The sequence below is a fragment of the Dendrobates tinctorius genome, unplaced genomic scaffold (genome assembly GCF_039654945.1).
Source record: "Dendrobates tinctorius isolate UK_male_01 unplaced genomic scaffold, ASM3965494v1 ptg000098l, whole genome shotgun sequence".
Lineage (NCBI taxonomy): Eukaryota > Metazoa > Chordata > Amphibia > Anura > Dendrobatidae > Dendrobates > Dendrobates tinctorius.
The window spans coordinates 30,781,426-30,797,355 of record NW_027361766.1 but is presented as its reverse complement, the minus strand read 5'-3'; the positions used below and the strand labels follow the sequence as shown (position 1 = coordinate 30,797,355).

Here is a 15,930-nt window from a genome sequence, read left to right as displayed (position 1 = left end):
TTGTGGTGGGTTGTGTTCTTCGAAATAATACTCATTTAGTATTATTAGGAAATCTAATATATAAAGCTCAATATGCGTGTGTATGTCCGGGATTGGCATCTGCACCGTCGCAGCTACAGCCACACAATTTTGCATAGTCACACGTCTGGACCCCGAGAGCGTCATAGGCTATGTTGTGAGGCGAAATTTTAACCCCGCGCGTTCCAATTCAAACAATTTTGCCCCTATGTACATAATGGGGAAAAAGTATATGTATGTATGTGTGTATGTCCGGGATTGGCATCTGCACCGTTGCAGCTATAGCCACAAAATTTTGCGCAGTCACACGTCTGGACCCCGAGAGCGTCATAGGCTATGTTGTGAGGCGAAATTTTAACCCCGCGCATTCCAATTCAAACAATTTTGCCTATTATTCTTATCATTTCTATGGTGTTATCGTCCTTCTGTAAAGCTGGAAATAACACAATTTTTTACCGTGCCAACACAGACCACCCTCTGACACAGACTGCAGGGGGAGCCCAGTATCACACAGGATAGGATTAGATACACTGCTTAGCAGTCAGTATCACACAGGATAGGATTAGATACACAGCTCAGCAGTCAGTATCACACAGGAGAGGATTAGATACACAGCTCAGCAGTCAGTATCACACAGAATAGGATTAGATACACAGCTCTGCAGTCAGTATCACACAGGATAGGATTAGATACACAGCTCAGCAGTCAGTATCACACAGGATAGGATTAGATACACGGCTGAGCAGTCAGTAACACACAGGATAGGATTAGGTACACGGCTCAGCAGTCAGTATCACACAGGATAGGGTTAGATACACGGCTCAGCAGACGGTATCATGCAGGATAGGATTAGATAAACGGCTGAGCAGTCAGTAACACACGATAAGATTAGATACACAGCTCAGCAGTCAGTATCACACAGGAGAGGATTAAATACACGGCTGAGCAGTCAGTAACACATGATAGGATTCGATACACTGCTCAGCAGTCAGTATCACACAGGATAGGATTAGATACACGGCTCATCAGTCAGTATCACACAGGATAGGATTAGATACACAGCTCAGCAGTCAGTATCACACAGGACAGGATTAGATACACGGCTGAGCAGTCAGTAACACATGATAGGATTAGATACACGGCTCAACAGAACGTATCACACAGGAGAGGATTAGGTACACAGCTCAGCAGTCAGTAACACATGATAGGATTAGATACACAGCTCAGCAGTCAGTATTACACAGGATAGGATTAGATACACTGCTCAGCAGTCAGTATCACACAGGATAGGATTAGATACACGGCTGAGCAGTCAGTAACACATGATAGGATTAGATACACAGCTCAGCAGAACGTATCACACAGGAGAGGATTAGGTACACAGCTCAGCAGACATTATCACCCAGCATAGGGTTAGATACACAGATACACATGTTATTTATCAAAAGGCTCTTGAATGAGTTGAAAATAAAAAACTATCAATACTTGGGTAATCGTTTAGTTAATTTGTGTTGCAAATCTGTAGTGTTGAATATGTGATGTGAAATGTTTTTATGTGCAATATAATCATTATAATTTGTTATAACTAACCACAATTGGTTACTATGCCCAGGCAATGCCGGGCTCTTCAGCTAGTATATTATAAATATATGGTATTAGTAGTAGCCAAGTCCAAAGTGTTGAAGTTCTAGATGCCTGTAGTTTCTTTATTGTAGCCGGCTCGGACCTTGTGAATTATGTATATTTCTTTTCTATCATTCTCAGCTTTTGCAGAATTACAGACCGATATCAATGAATTGACTAGTGATCTGGATCGCTCAGGTATCCCCTACCTGGATTATCGTACCTACGCCATGAGAGTGCTTTTTCCTGGAATAGAGGATCATCCCGTGCTTCGAGAATTGGAGGTTAGAGTCGCCGTATTTCTTTACTTTGTAGCTGTTGGGATGAATGGAATTATTGCACATGCTCATCAGCCAACACCTAACCCGTGCCCATTCATCGATGTTGGGAATCAGCACTTACACAGCATATTTGCCATATTTAGGTGCAGGTTGCCTTCACAAGGATCAGAGTAGATGATTGGGGCTCCTTTGCGAGCTGATCCAGGTATCCAGAAGTGTTAGACGTGTTCTGCTTGAAGACCATATAGCTCGAAAAAGTTTTTTCACTTTTGTCACATTAGATATTATAGACTTCTGTTAAGGCTGCCTAATAATCCTGTTCCAAGGCACTGAGAATACGATATGATATGTGCTAGATATGAACTTAAGGAGTTGTGTGAACATGCATTATAATATCGTTATATTCAAGATGGGTATACATGTACTGCAGGCGATGGATGGTACCTCTCATGCATCCATCGCCTTCATTATGGCAATGCATGTACACTCAATGAGTTACTAGGCACACAGGCAAATGCAGGAGGTAGTGTATGTCAGACAGAATCTTTCTGGCTACCGGCGCAGGCTGTTTTCTGTTAACTCTCTGTCTCAGAACAGCTATGGGTCATTGACCCACCGTGATGGACTGCAGCCGAGATAGGAGTCGGTGCAGCGATGCCGGTAATGAATTCCAGGGAAGGTAATGACCTAATATTAAACGTGTCTCAAGGGAGGTACAGATAAGAGGGGGCTAGAAATTCACATGGGAAAGGCAGAGTGGTGGCATTGCAGAAAGGTTGGGTTATGCATGAAGAAAATGTAGGAGACATGGCACTCCTACTGTACTGTTGTCTTTACTTGTAGAGCGCCAGGGGTATGTGTCAGCTTTAGTGCATCGTCAACATCTGCCTCACAACCATAAGTGTCTTTCTATATTATACTATTCTCCCATTTGTACATGCAGTTTCCCAGTCAATGGACAATTCTACATTTCTAGAAGCCTTGTAGCAAGTCATCGTTTCCCTTTGTTTTATTTTTACAGCCAAAAATGCTAATTTTAGCCATGCCTTTTTTTGACTGTCTTCCAGCATGCAAGCAGTTAACCGTAGTCATAAAAGTCTCTTAATCCTTCCATACATTCTTTTAGGTTCAAGGCAATGGACAACAGAGTGTGGAGAAAGCCTTGAAGCTCTTTGCACAGCTGATCAACAACAAGGTTTTCCTACTGACTTTCATCCGCACCCTGGAGATGCAGCGTAGTTTTTCCATGCGTGACAGAGGAAACGTGGCCTCGCTCATCATGACCGCTTTGCAAGGAAAGCTTGAATATGCCACAGATGTCTTGAAACAGCTTCTGTCAGACTTGATTGAGAAGAACCTAGAGAACAAGAATCACCCCAAGCTGCTACTGCGAAGGTAAGGATGGGGATCATGGAAGCTGTTTGGAGCGCTTCCTTATATCCTATCTTTTTACACCACTTCTGTTCTTGCCATACAACACTTATACAGATTTCTTTTATCCTTATTTATACAACCAAGGGCAGTCTGGTGCCTCAGTGGTTAGCACTGCAGCCTTGGAGCACTGGGGTCCTGGTTCCAATCCCACCAAGGACAACATCTGCAAGAAGCTTCCCCATGTTTGCGTTCTCCGGTTTCCTCCCACACTCCAAAGTCATACCAATAGGGAATTTAGATTATGAATCCCATTGGGTACAGCGATGCTAATGTCTGTAAAGCGCCTCGGAATACGCAGTGCATAATAATGACTATTGTGCACATTCTAATGTCTGTAGATTTCTTTTATGTCTCACTACCTAGATGTATAATATATAGTTCTTATGGACTCAGTTATGGTACATTCACACAGAAGTTCTGTAGATTTTTGGGATTTCCAGCACCAGACACTTGGTTGAGGTATGAAGATAATCTATCCACGTGTAAATTTTATGTATATGAGGAGAACAAATAGTGGCACCCAACGGTCCAATAAAATCCAATGTCTTTATTCAGAAAAACATATTTAAAACTGGCTGTAGAGAGGGAAGCCGTACATGTGCTCTTTACCTCTCTGGAGCCAGTGTTAAAGTGTTTTTCTGAATAAAGACATTGGATTTTACAGGATAGGTGAGTGCCACTGTTTGCTCTTTTTATATACGTGTTTGCACCTTATGTGAGCACCCGATACCTGCAGGCCCTCATACATCATCTTATTGCTCCATGACTGGTGAGAGACATCAGTCCATCCTTTGCATTATGTGATAATGATATAGTTGGAAGTCCCAATGGCCCAGTGCAGAATCTGTACCAAGAGCTCCTGAGCCAATACATTCCCGTGGCAGATGAGCCCTTAAAGAATCAGGGACTGAAGTCTATGATATCTTCTCTGCAAAGACTGACTTCTTTGGATATTGCGTTATGTATGCGTGTGTAGCTTTTTAAAAGACAAGTCCAGCAATACCTTTACATAGACAATCCATTTTCCCCCTTTACTGAGGGATCTGTGATTACATTGATCTGAAAATTAGAATAGATCTGAAGACTCTGTGACACAAGATAGAGGCTGTCAGTCAAGCATGAGGAGGATTCACTGGGCGGGAATAGAACTGGAGTGACAGAGGCTTCAGATCTACAATTAGTTATTCAGCCTCATTTTCATATCAATTCAGGTGCTGATTTCCCAGTAATGAGAATTGTTAGGAGGATCGGACTAGCCATCTAATGGTATTGTTGTTCTTGTCTTTAAAATAGTTGTGAGGGGAGGGCGATCGATTCCCTTTGAACATTGAAAACAAGTTATCACTAATTTGCGGAATAGATGGAAACTTGCTAATCGGTGGGACCCACACCGATCCGCAGGATGAGGAACTTATATGCCCGTTACAAGATGACACATCAGTCTGGGCACCCAACTACTATGATGTTCATTCTCTATGGAGCTGCCATTCTCAGAAGCCCTATAGAGAATGAATGGAGTGCAGGTCACATATGGATGTGGCTGCTTCATACTAATGGGCATAAGTGTTCCCCGTTCTACCAGCGTTCGGACCCCCACTAGCAACAAGCTATCACCCATTATTTTCTCTGGACAACCCCTTTAAAGAAGTGGTAATAGGATAACATCCTGACTTTCTGTGTAATGTTGGCTTCAGATGGACTTTTCTACATTTGTACTTTTTCTCCAGATAACCTGCAATAACAAACGACTGTCAAGGAGAAATTATATAGCAGCGTGGTTGCATAAAGTAGACAGGGTTAGAATTTGGCACGATTATCAAAGTCTTGCTGCCATCCCTCCTGATCATACTGTCATTGCGGTGCCCTTAGTCAGGTGGTGCAGTGACAGCTCCGTCAAGTAGATGCTGATAGCATGAGTCAGCTGAGGATCAGCCTGTGACAAGCATTGTGAGCCTCTCGGAGGTCAGGACCAGGGGCTGCTTACAATTGTAAGACATCTAAGCCTGTGACTGGCAGGGAAATAGCAATAGCAGGTAAACAGTGGAAATGCATTATTACCAAGGATAAGTGGGTCAAGATGCCTATGCTCTACTTGTTTTGTATGTTCCTCACACTGCCCCAGTCTGAGCAGGTAGGTTATTAGCGTCTCAAATTGACTTTATAAGCAGCCGAATGCTTCACAGCAAGGATGCAATCTTGACAAAGCTTCCTCCGCACTCGGTAATACTTATTGTGCCGCTTTCATGTTCTCATTTAAATTTTTACAATTAAAGTGCCAATGATAACCTCCTGGCATCGCGCCAGCTTTTGACAGTGATGTGCAGATAACATGGCTTTCAGAGCAACTCCTGCGTGGCTACTGATTATGCATTTCCAGCGTCATACCTCCCATCATTTCAAGTGGCCAAAGAGGCACACTTAGCAGATTAGCATAAGCAGACATTTCTGCCAGCCGCTCTAGACTCGCATAGAACAGCCAGCCCACAGATAATGCGGCATTAGGCATTCATTATATCGGTAATGTTTCTCCAGTACGGGGCGCTGAACCACTTACTGATTATACAGGCGACTCCATGTCAAATCTAGCCCTGTTACATACGTATGGAAAACTCATGACCTCAGCATCATCCCGTGTGATGCAGATTAGTGATTCTCTGCATTAGCATTAACCATTTACACCTCATTCTCCATTGTACTGCACCTCCAGCGATGGCTGTATGATAAAGCTGCCCTTCATCAGGACTTATCTGCACTGCTATCATGGCTGCTCTCTGTAGTATCATTTGTGCCATCTCCTAGGAAGGCAGCAGACATGCCTTTACATCTGGCCCCATGTGTGCCGGTGCTGTATCTATAAGATATCTGCTCTATAAGCGCTATATCCCAGGATTTTATAGATTTAGACTTAATACATGATAGAAATTGTTTGGCAAATGAGAAATGAAGGTATCGTCTTACTATATATTTATTATACAAGGGCTTCCCTGTTAAAATAGCCCAGCATTCTTATTAGCCCCTAGGATGTAGCGATTTGGCCATATATTGCAGTTAATTCCCCGATGGGAGATGAAGGCTCCACAAAACGGCTTATGGGGAGATAAAGTGGAAAGGCTGTCGTAACACCCCCTGCAGCAGAACAGTTTGCAATGCAAAATTACCGCTAGGAATGCCATTGTGTCGGGGGGGAAGGACCAATGCTTTGGAGGACAACGAAGGTTGTGTGGTCAAAAGTGAAGCACTTTTTTCTCTTCTATGTTGGGATAACATGTGGAGTACAGCTAAGACTTGTAAGTGCCAATGATACAGTAATCCTTGGATTAACCCCACATCTGTAGATATGGGTGTATTCAGATGTACTAGAGCAGGTAGTCTCCATATTTCCTGTGCATTTATTTAAATGTGGTACCTGATACTTTGTATGCAGTGCAGTATATATACATATACAAAGACGCAAACATTGAATATGTGAAATTGTATACTTATAGAATGAAGGTACTTAGGTCGCAAATTGGCCACTTTGTCTATGCCCACCGGAAATGACAAGTTGAGGTATTTCTGGAGGAACCCTAACTGTTTCTATCAGATATGCCTGTACTGGGCTAAAGAGACAAAAAAACTGACTGTCACATCTAAACTAATGTGAATAGGTGCATACCAATAGGAGCTACCCCCATGTACAATATACAAAGAATGGTTGCACTCTATCATGCTAAGGCATGTCAATGTGCAATATATGTAATTAGAATTGCAATACAGCTTTAGAATTATAGAAAAAAATATATGAGACTCTTAGCATAAAATTTGGCCAAATATTATCTGCCCACCAGCCAACGTCAAGGCGGCCTCAAATCTGATGTTTACCTACACTGTGTGAATACCTCTCTAAAGGTACTGTCACACTTAGCGATGCACCGGCGATCCTGACCAGCGATATGACACGGTCAGGATCGCTGGTGCATCGCTAAGTGGTCGCTAGTGAGCTGCCACACAGTCAGATCTCACCAGCGACATCGCTGGGGTCGGGGGTTGCTACTTACCTGACAGACGAGGCGATCCTGACGTCCTCCCGCCCGGGTCCACGCGTCGCTCGTCTCTCCACAGGAAGCGCCGCAGGAAGCTGACGACGAGAAACAGTCCAGGACGTTCTCGCGCGATCAGCAATAATCAGCAGGGGAGCCGGTCGTAGGTAAGTATCACACACAGCGATATCGCTAGCAATATCGCTATAACGTCACAAGTTATAGCAATATTGCTAGCGATATCTCTTAGTGTTACAGGCCCGTTAGGCTGATGTCTGAATTCCTGGGTGAATGTGGACACCTCTGTCAGCAATGCCTGCATTAATGGGTAAGTAGGGACCTGCTATAATTAAAATCACCACCTGGCCAAATTTTATGCTAAGAGTCTCATATATTTTTTCTATAATTCTAAAGCGGTATTGCAATTCTAATTACATATATTCCACATTGACATGCCTTAGCATGATAGAGTGCAACCATTCTTTGTATATTGTACTGGGCTAAAGGCTTCCACATTTAGGGGGCATTCAGAGAACTGTATACATTGGACCGAGATCAGATCGCAATGCACAGAGTGGCCGGCTATATGAAGCTGTCTCGCTTAGGTCAGGAGACTTGCTGGCCATGTGCATTGTGATCCGATTTTGGTCCAATCGTTGTTGTCATCCCACACCGTTACAGTGCAGGTAGGATCCTATGCTAATTAAACACAGTGTAGGGCTTATTCAGACAAACATAAAACAGATGTATGCTGTCTGAGTAAAAAATTGGACAGCACACTGACCAATGTAATTCTATCGGGCTGTTCAGATGACCAGGAGCCTCTGACGAGTCACGTGCTCGTCTTAATAAATCATCGAGCGTGTGACACGTGTCTTAGTGAACCACGACCATCTGACGAGTAACGCTTGCCTCTTAATGAATCAGGAGCGTCTGACGAGTAACGAACGCTTAATAAATCAGGAGCGTCTGACAAGTAACGCAGGCCTCTTAATGAATCAGGAGCGTCTGACAAGTGGGGTGCACCTTGCTGTGCGCTGCTCCACAAATCTTACTCAAGTTCTCACTGGAATAAGATTTCTGGCATGAGTGAGATGAGCTGTAGCGTCCCAGCCTCGTTTCAGCCAGCTAGCCCCATTTTGGCAGAATTGGGAGAAACTGGAGTGAAAATGCCAAAACTTGCACAATTTTTGCGCACAAATTTTGAAACTTTTCAAAAAAGTTACGCTACCTAAATTGCTTTGAAGAATCAGGGCCTATATGGACTAATATATAGTGAAATGTAAACTGCATTACTGCTATGTACACTGTATGTATACCGTCCCAATGAGGGATGTTGAGCAGCAGCTCCCGGAGAAGCACAGTTTGTGTCTCTGAGAACATTCCATTTGGCTTGGCTTATGGTCCACAGGCTTCGGTTAATGTTCTCGTACATGGTGGCCACCTTTAATTGGGCCAACCTTTGCCCCGCAGTGGTGTAAAGGTTTGCCCTTAGGTACAGGTTTCACTTCCAAACACAACAAGTGTGGCTCTGTGCACAGGAAATTGCCGTAGAGCCTCGCGTGTCCGCTAACACAGAAACTGTCCCACAAGACACAATAATGGAATCCTTGTTAATTTCCCCTGGGGATTGTGGGAGCGAGGAGAAAGGAGGGGGTGTCTGTGCTTCCACTGCCAGCTCGTAATATTAGTTCATCACTCTTACTGAGGAGGCTAAAAATACGCCTGAATGTGAAATATTAACCCTTGTCATTCGTTCCGCCCTTGAGTAACCCCTTCAGAACCAGCAGCATGCAATGAATAACGTAGACACTTATCTTGCAGAAATTCTGCAGTGGGGCATATGAAAGCGTTTATCAATGCGTGGATGTGTCTCTAGAGGACAGTGGCTGACCTGTCGCCCGGACCCACTACTGACATAAATTGAGGGGAGTCAGTGTTTGCAGCGACAGGATCCCCCAGGCTTGTGTTACGCTACTGTCGAGAAGCCCCAATCCTAAGCAAATCATTCCCATCCTCTCTGTCATTAATAAGAGCCATTGACGTTTTCAGTGCTGGAGGGGAATAAGGAGATAGATTAACCCTGTTGTGACCACACTACATCAATACACAGGCTCAAACAGTGCCGCCCCCCTGAGGCCTCGCGGCAAGGACACATCCATTATTTTTGGGAAGCGGTAAATATTAATGCGGAGCAGGAAAGATCAGCCGTGGCCTGAGGGAGAATACACAGTGAAGGGAGAAAGAGAGAGAATAAAAATCCAGAGTCGTATTCCAGCAATTTAATTACATGCTTGGTTGTTTCAAAATGAAATTTGTTTGGTGACGGGATACGGAGGCAGACAGTTTTCTTGACTAAGGTGGTGGGGTGAGGTCCGTAGAGGATTGGGGGAAGACGGGGGTGGAGGTCTGCTGACGATGGTGTGCGTGATCAGGGGGAATAAGCAGCGCAGGGTTAGAAAGGCAAAGCAAGTGACGAAAAACCAAATGCCACTTCCTAGGAAACATTTGTTATGGTCTGATACAATGTCATTATTCGCTATAATTAGGGTGGACAGGTTCGCTCTAAATTGTGTGCAGTATTCAGACACATGAACCATTAGGTCCGATCACGATGGTGCATGAACTGGATCACTAGCAGGGGATAAATTGCAACATTGTGCTTCTTCTCCCTTGTCCTTTTTTTCGGCTGCTCCAAAACGCGTTGTAAAATATGAACCTGTGTTGTTGAACAGGAACAGAGTCGCCTTTCTCATACTGAGCTACTATTTTTGAGTCCAAAGCTGCCCTCCAGAGCTCTTCATGAGTTATTCACTTACATTTCAACATTAAACTTTCATTCCCCCGCACGTCTAGTTTTCCCTCACCCAGTACACAAACATATTTTTTCCCGGAGTTTGTGTTTTATATATGAGATATTTCACTTTCACTCCTGCATGTAGTGCACGTCCCTATTATCAGTGCGATCACCTGTAGCCATTTACAGTTGAAAGAGTTAAATTGCGTAGACCACAGTAATAAATCCCGCACCTCTCCTCCCTTTTCAGTGGCTGAACGCTCTGTGGGGCGCGCGATTTTTCCTTAAGACGAGAAGAGAAATGTAATAATTACGGCCGCTGTGTCGGGAAGAATATAAAAAAGCAGAGAATTTGTTGGAATAATCTCTGGGGTTTTGAAAATCACGCAGCTCGGGAAAAAAAAATTACAGCCGCTTTTTGAAAGGCAGATTTGTTCTTCCTTTTGTGAAGCTTAACATGAAGTGTGAACGGCTTGCACAGGATTAACAACATGAGAAGAAGGACAAAGCCCACTTATTGTATGCATTGTAAGCCCCCTTCCCAGCACTGGGGGGAGCCTCAACCAGTTCCATTCATTTACACAGAATGGCGATCAGCATGGAAGGGGAGATGCATGATGTTAGGCTACAACAAAATCTCAGACATGGTAGTTTATTGACAGTGGAAATGTAAATCTCTTTCACGATCACACTTCCTTGGATGTAAGTAATCTGATCACAGTCTTCTAAACTGCCTGACAAGTGACTTAAAGGGAATCTGTCACCAGGTTTTTGTTATATAATCTGATAGTAGCATGATGTGGGGGTAGAGACCCTGATTCCAGGGATGTATCACTTACTGGACTGTTTGCTACAGTTTTGATAAAATCACAGTTTTATCTTCCGCAGATCTGCCAGCTCTCTGAATGCTGAGCTCTGTATAACCCCGCCCACATCACTGATTGGCAGTTTTCTGAGTACAATTCATATAGGGAGAACGCTGCCAATCAGTGCCGGCGGGGGTGGGGTTATACAGGAGGACTACATTACACGAGACAACTAGTCCTCTAGTGATAATTTCCAGCTGATAAAATACTGATTGTATTGAAGCTAGAAGCAGCCCTGTCAGTGATGCTTAACTGGAATCAGGCTCTCTGCCCTACATAATGATACTCTTAGATTAAATAACAAATACCTGCTGACAGATTCCCTGTCAGATTGGGCTTTTTTTAAATCACCATTTCAGTTAGATAAACTTTTCGCTCGTAGCCAATCAAGAGGGTTGTTAGAGTATAACTATATGACTTCTATCAAGACTTGATTGATAACCCAGAAGGTGATACCCTAAATTGTATCTGTAGTGATTCCCAGCTTTACCCTAAACATCACTGCTATCATTGCAACACAAAAACCCCAACATACCATCTCGGAGACAGTGTGAATGCAGACGTAGCAGTATATGAGTACATGCCGCAAACACTCTCAAGATCTTGCTCATCCAATGTCAAGCACGTCAGAACAAATTGAAGATCATCTTTTTAGTGGAAAACTAATTACTTTATAAGCATGCCCACTCAGCATGCACCCTGAACAGCATGGTGGTAGATACCTGATCGTATTTGACCAAGTGGTTGTTACATGCTGTGGAGGACTGTTGCAGCCATCAGCAGCCCTTGGAGGGTTGACTGTGATGTCATTTTTCCTGTTTGAAACTGAGATACAGGCATTGTAATAATGGCTAATGACATGTTGGGGGTTCTTAGATATTTTGCTCTTATTTCTTTACTGTGTAGTAGTAGATGCGTAGTCTCTGGTATTATGCAGCATTCATGTTATGACTTTACATATACTGTCTACAATGCTCTTTTGCTATTGTCAGTGTGATATCTGCTTATCTTAGCTCAGCAGTACAATAAAGCTGTCAATCTGTCAGGTACCCACCACCCTCCAGTGATAAAGAGGCTGTTAGCTGGAAAACAAGATTGCTACTCTCCTCTCCAGCTTTTACATGTACACACATTACTAAACATTCTGCCAAAATAGTCTCACCCAAAAATTATTACAAAATCGTGTCACTTATTAATGATAATCCTTTTAAGATTTCAGCAGTTTTGCCTTCATGTAATCATATGCTTTCAGAGATGCTAGAAACAATAGATATGGCAAGTAGGGACATGGTTGATGACAATGCTGGATGTGTGTTTGCGGTGAGGGCACCTTGTAATCCTGCATTCTTCTTCCTTCAGGACTGAGTCGGTGGCAGAGAAGATGCTGACTAACTGGTTTGCTTTCCTCCTGCACAAATTCCTTAAGGTAAAACAATGAAAGTGTCTCCTGGCCTCACATCCCACCTAGCATTTATTCAATGACCGAATTACTCCCCATGCTAGAAATGTACATCTTGCGTACAGATACAGTTATATGGATTGCTCACAAATGCAGTATGTGACATCATACATGACATCATTTTTCACATTGCGTTTATGCTTTCTGGCAAGCATTCGGCCCTTCAGTATCAAAATCGGTATTAAAATATTTTTTGGCAAATCTGCTGACATTATTGGTCCAAAGTGTACAGTATATATATGACTATGTTCCAGCTCTTTAATGGGGTTGTCCACTACTAGGACAACCCCTTCTCATACCCCACGCTTGGCCCTGATAAAATAATAAAGCATATACACACCTCCCATGATGGCACTGTTCCCACGGTGTCGTCACTTGCTCTCTCAGTGGTTCTCATGCGGTTGTTATGACATGTGACCCTGGCACCCAATCAGTGCAGACGTCACTGCCCCCACCTTCGGACAAATTGAACATGAAGAGGAAGTCCGGGCTGCGGCTGATCTATAACTTCCTCTTCATGTTCAATTCGACAGAAGGTGGGGACAGTGACACCAGCACTGATTGGGAATCGGGGTCACATGTCATAACAACCGCATGAGAACCACTGAGAGAGCGAGTGGCGACACCGTGGGAACAGGAGGTGAGTATAGGCTTTGTTATTTTTTATTTTATCGGGGCTAAGAGTGGGGTATGAGAAGGAGTTGTCCAAGTAGTGGACAAACTCTTTAAGGCCTCATGTAGTTGTAAGTTTTTCTTGTACAAGTGCTATCCATTTTTTTCACAGATGGCACTTGTACCTATGACAGTTTATGGCGCTCTTCACATGTCACATTTTTTCCTCTGACAGAATTGCAAAAACTTGTCTCTGCACAGTCCATTTTTCACTGACTGACAGGAGAAAGTGGAGAAACTTTTTTTTTTCTCATCAGTGAAAATCACTGACGAAACTCAGTCCATTTTTCTTGTATGTAAAAAATAAAACCTGACTTCTGAATGAATTTTGAGGTACGGGAAAAACGGAGAGAGTTAAATCTTTGATATTCATCAGATTGGTCAGAGTTTCATAATTTTTTTCACTGATGGGGTAAAAAAAAGTTTCTCCTCTTTCTCCTATCAGTCAGTGAAAAACTGGCAACACAAGGATGACTTTCATTTATGAGTTTGATCTGACACTTGGATCAGTTTCGGACGTGATTTTACACCTACCATTTGGTCTGTAGAAAATCACAGACATGTCATAAGTAAAAAAAAAAACGGATCGCACTCGTACATGAAAATCTGACGTGTGAATGAGTTGTAAGTCAGCATGTTTGGGTTTTTTTGGAGGACAGAATAGCATTGTCAACTATGATTCTCTGCCCACCAAAAACATGAATGCATGACATTTATTTTTTTTCCCTTACAGTAATTGTTTTCATCTGGATACATTAAACATATGCCATATATGTTTTTAACTTATTTTTGGTAGTACAAAAAAAATACATTTAATGTTAAAGTCTTCTACATTTCTGATTGTAAAGACCATGTAGACTGAAGCATAGAAATGACATACTGTAGTTTTGGGCACGTCTGTAGTGTATACATTAGGCTTTAACTCAAAATCTGATATGAACAGGGCCTTAGTCATACATGTCACATATACTGTAATGGCAGAACGTCTTGGCAACCTTGAAATTGTTTCAGAAATTGAAGTATTTCGCCCAGTAAATTATTGCAATTACACATGTTTTGTTATACCCATGTCTATTTCCATTGTGTGTATTGGAACAACTCAAAAACAGAGAAAAAAGGCAAATTGGACGTAATATAACACAATATCCGCAAAATGGGCCAGACAAAATTGTTGGCACCGTCGGCTTACGGTAATATTTGGAATAAGTAACTGCAATCACTATACTATACCCATCAACAAGCTTCTTAAACCTCTATACAAAAATTTTGGAGCATTCTTCCTTTGCAAACTGATCCTGATCTTTAATATTTGAAGGGCGTCTTCTCCCCACAACAATTTTGAAGGGAATCTGTCACCCTTTTTTTTGCCTATCAGCTGCCGGCATTGACATCAGGAGCTTATCTACAGCATTCTGCAATGCTGTAGATAAGCCTCCAATGTAACCTGAAAGAGAAGAAAAACACGTTAGATTATACTCACCGGAGGGGGCGGTCCTGTCTGATGGGTGTCGCGGTCCGGCTCCTCCCATCTTCATACGATGCCATCCTATTTTTCCCTTCCTGTAGTGGCTCCGGCGCAGGCGCATTGCTCTGCCCTGTTGAGGGTAGAGCAGAGTCCTGAAGTGCGCAGGCGTCGAGAGAGGTCTGGCGCCTGCGCACTGCAGTATTCTACTCTGCCCTCAACAAGGCAGAGCAGTGCCGGAGCCACTACAGGAAGGGAAGAAGAGGACGGCATCGTATGATAACGTGTTTTTCTTATCTTTCAGGTTACATCAGGGGCTTATCTACAGCATTACAGCATGCTGTAGATAAGCTCCTGATGTCAATGCCGGCAGAGTGACAAATTCCCTTTAAAATTGTTGTTGGGAGAAGACGCCCTTCAAATATGAAAGATCAGGAGCAGTTTGCTGTACAGAATGCTGCAGATAAGCCCCTGATGTCAATGCCGGCAGCTGATAGGCAAAAAAAAGGGTGACAGATTCCCTTTAAAATCTCTCCACAGGTGTTCAATGGATTTAGATCCGGACTCATTGCTGGCCACTTCAGAACTCTCCAGCGCTTTGTTTCCATCCATTTCTGGGTGCTTCTTGAAGTATGTTTGGGGTCATTGTCTATTGAAAGACCCATGACCTAGGTCACAAACCCAGCTTTCTGATACTGGGCACTACTTTGTGACCCAAAATACTTTGGTAATCTTCGGATTTCATGATGCGTTACACACAGTCAAGGCATCCAGCGCCAGAGGCAGCAAAATAACACCAAAACATATTTGAACCTCCTCCATATTTGACTGTAGATACTGTGTTCTTTTCTTTGCAAGCCTCATTCTCTAAAAATGGTTTACTTTTCTAAACAGTTCTATCTTGGTCTCATTTGTTCACTAGATACTTTCCCAGAAGGATTTTGAGTAACGTACATTTTGGTCTCTGTGTCAGCAGGGGTCCTCATTGGTCCCCTGCCATAGCGTTTCATTTCATAGAAATGTTGACAGATAGTTTGAGCTGACACTGATGCACCCTAAGTTTGCAGGACAGCTTGAATTTCTTTGGAACTTGATTGGGGCTGATTATCCACCATTCGGACTATCCTGCGTTGCAACCTTTCATCAATTATTCTCGGCCCTCCGCATCCGGGCAGATTAGCAACATTGCCACGGGTTGTAAACTTCATGATTATGTTGCATACTGTGGACAAAGGAACATCACCATCTCTGAAGATAGACTTGTAACCTTGAGATTGTTGATATTTTTCAACAATTTTG

At 43.1% G+C, this 15,930-nt stretch overlaps 1 protein-coding gene across 3 annotated transcripts in view; it reads left to right on the top strand.

Moving 5' to 3' along the window:
- The window catches only part of PLXNA2 (plexin A2), a 389,564-nt gene that overhangs the window by 349,799 nt on the left and 23,835 nt on the right, over window positions 1–15,930 (top strand). For all 3 annotated transcript variants that reach the window (XM_073587292.1, XM_073587293.1, XM_073587295.1), the window contains exons 21-23: window positions 1,783–1,925; window positions 3,049–3,317; window positions 12,398–12,464. In XM_073587292.1, coding sequence (XP_073443393.1) covers window positions 1,783–1,925; window positions 3,049–3,317; window positions 12,398–12,464 — 479 coding nt within the window. The remainder of the gene's footprint in view (window positions 1–1,782; window positions 1,926–3,048; window positions 3,318–12,397; window positions 12,465–15,930) is intronic.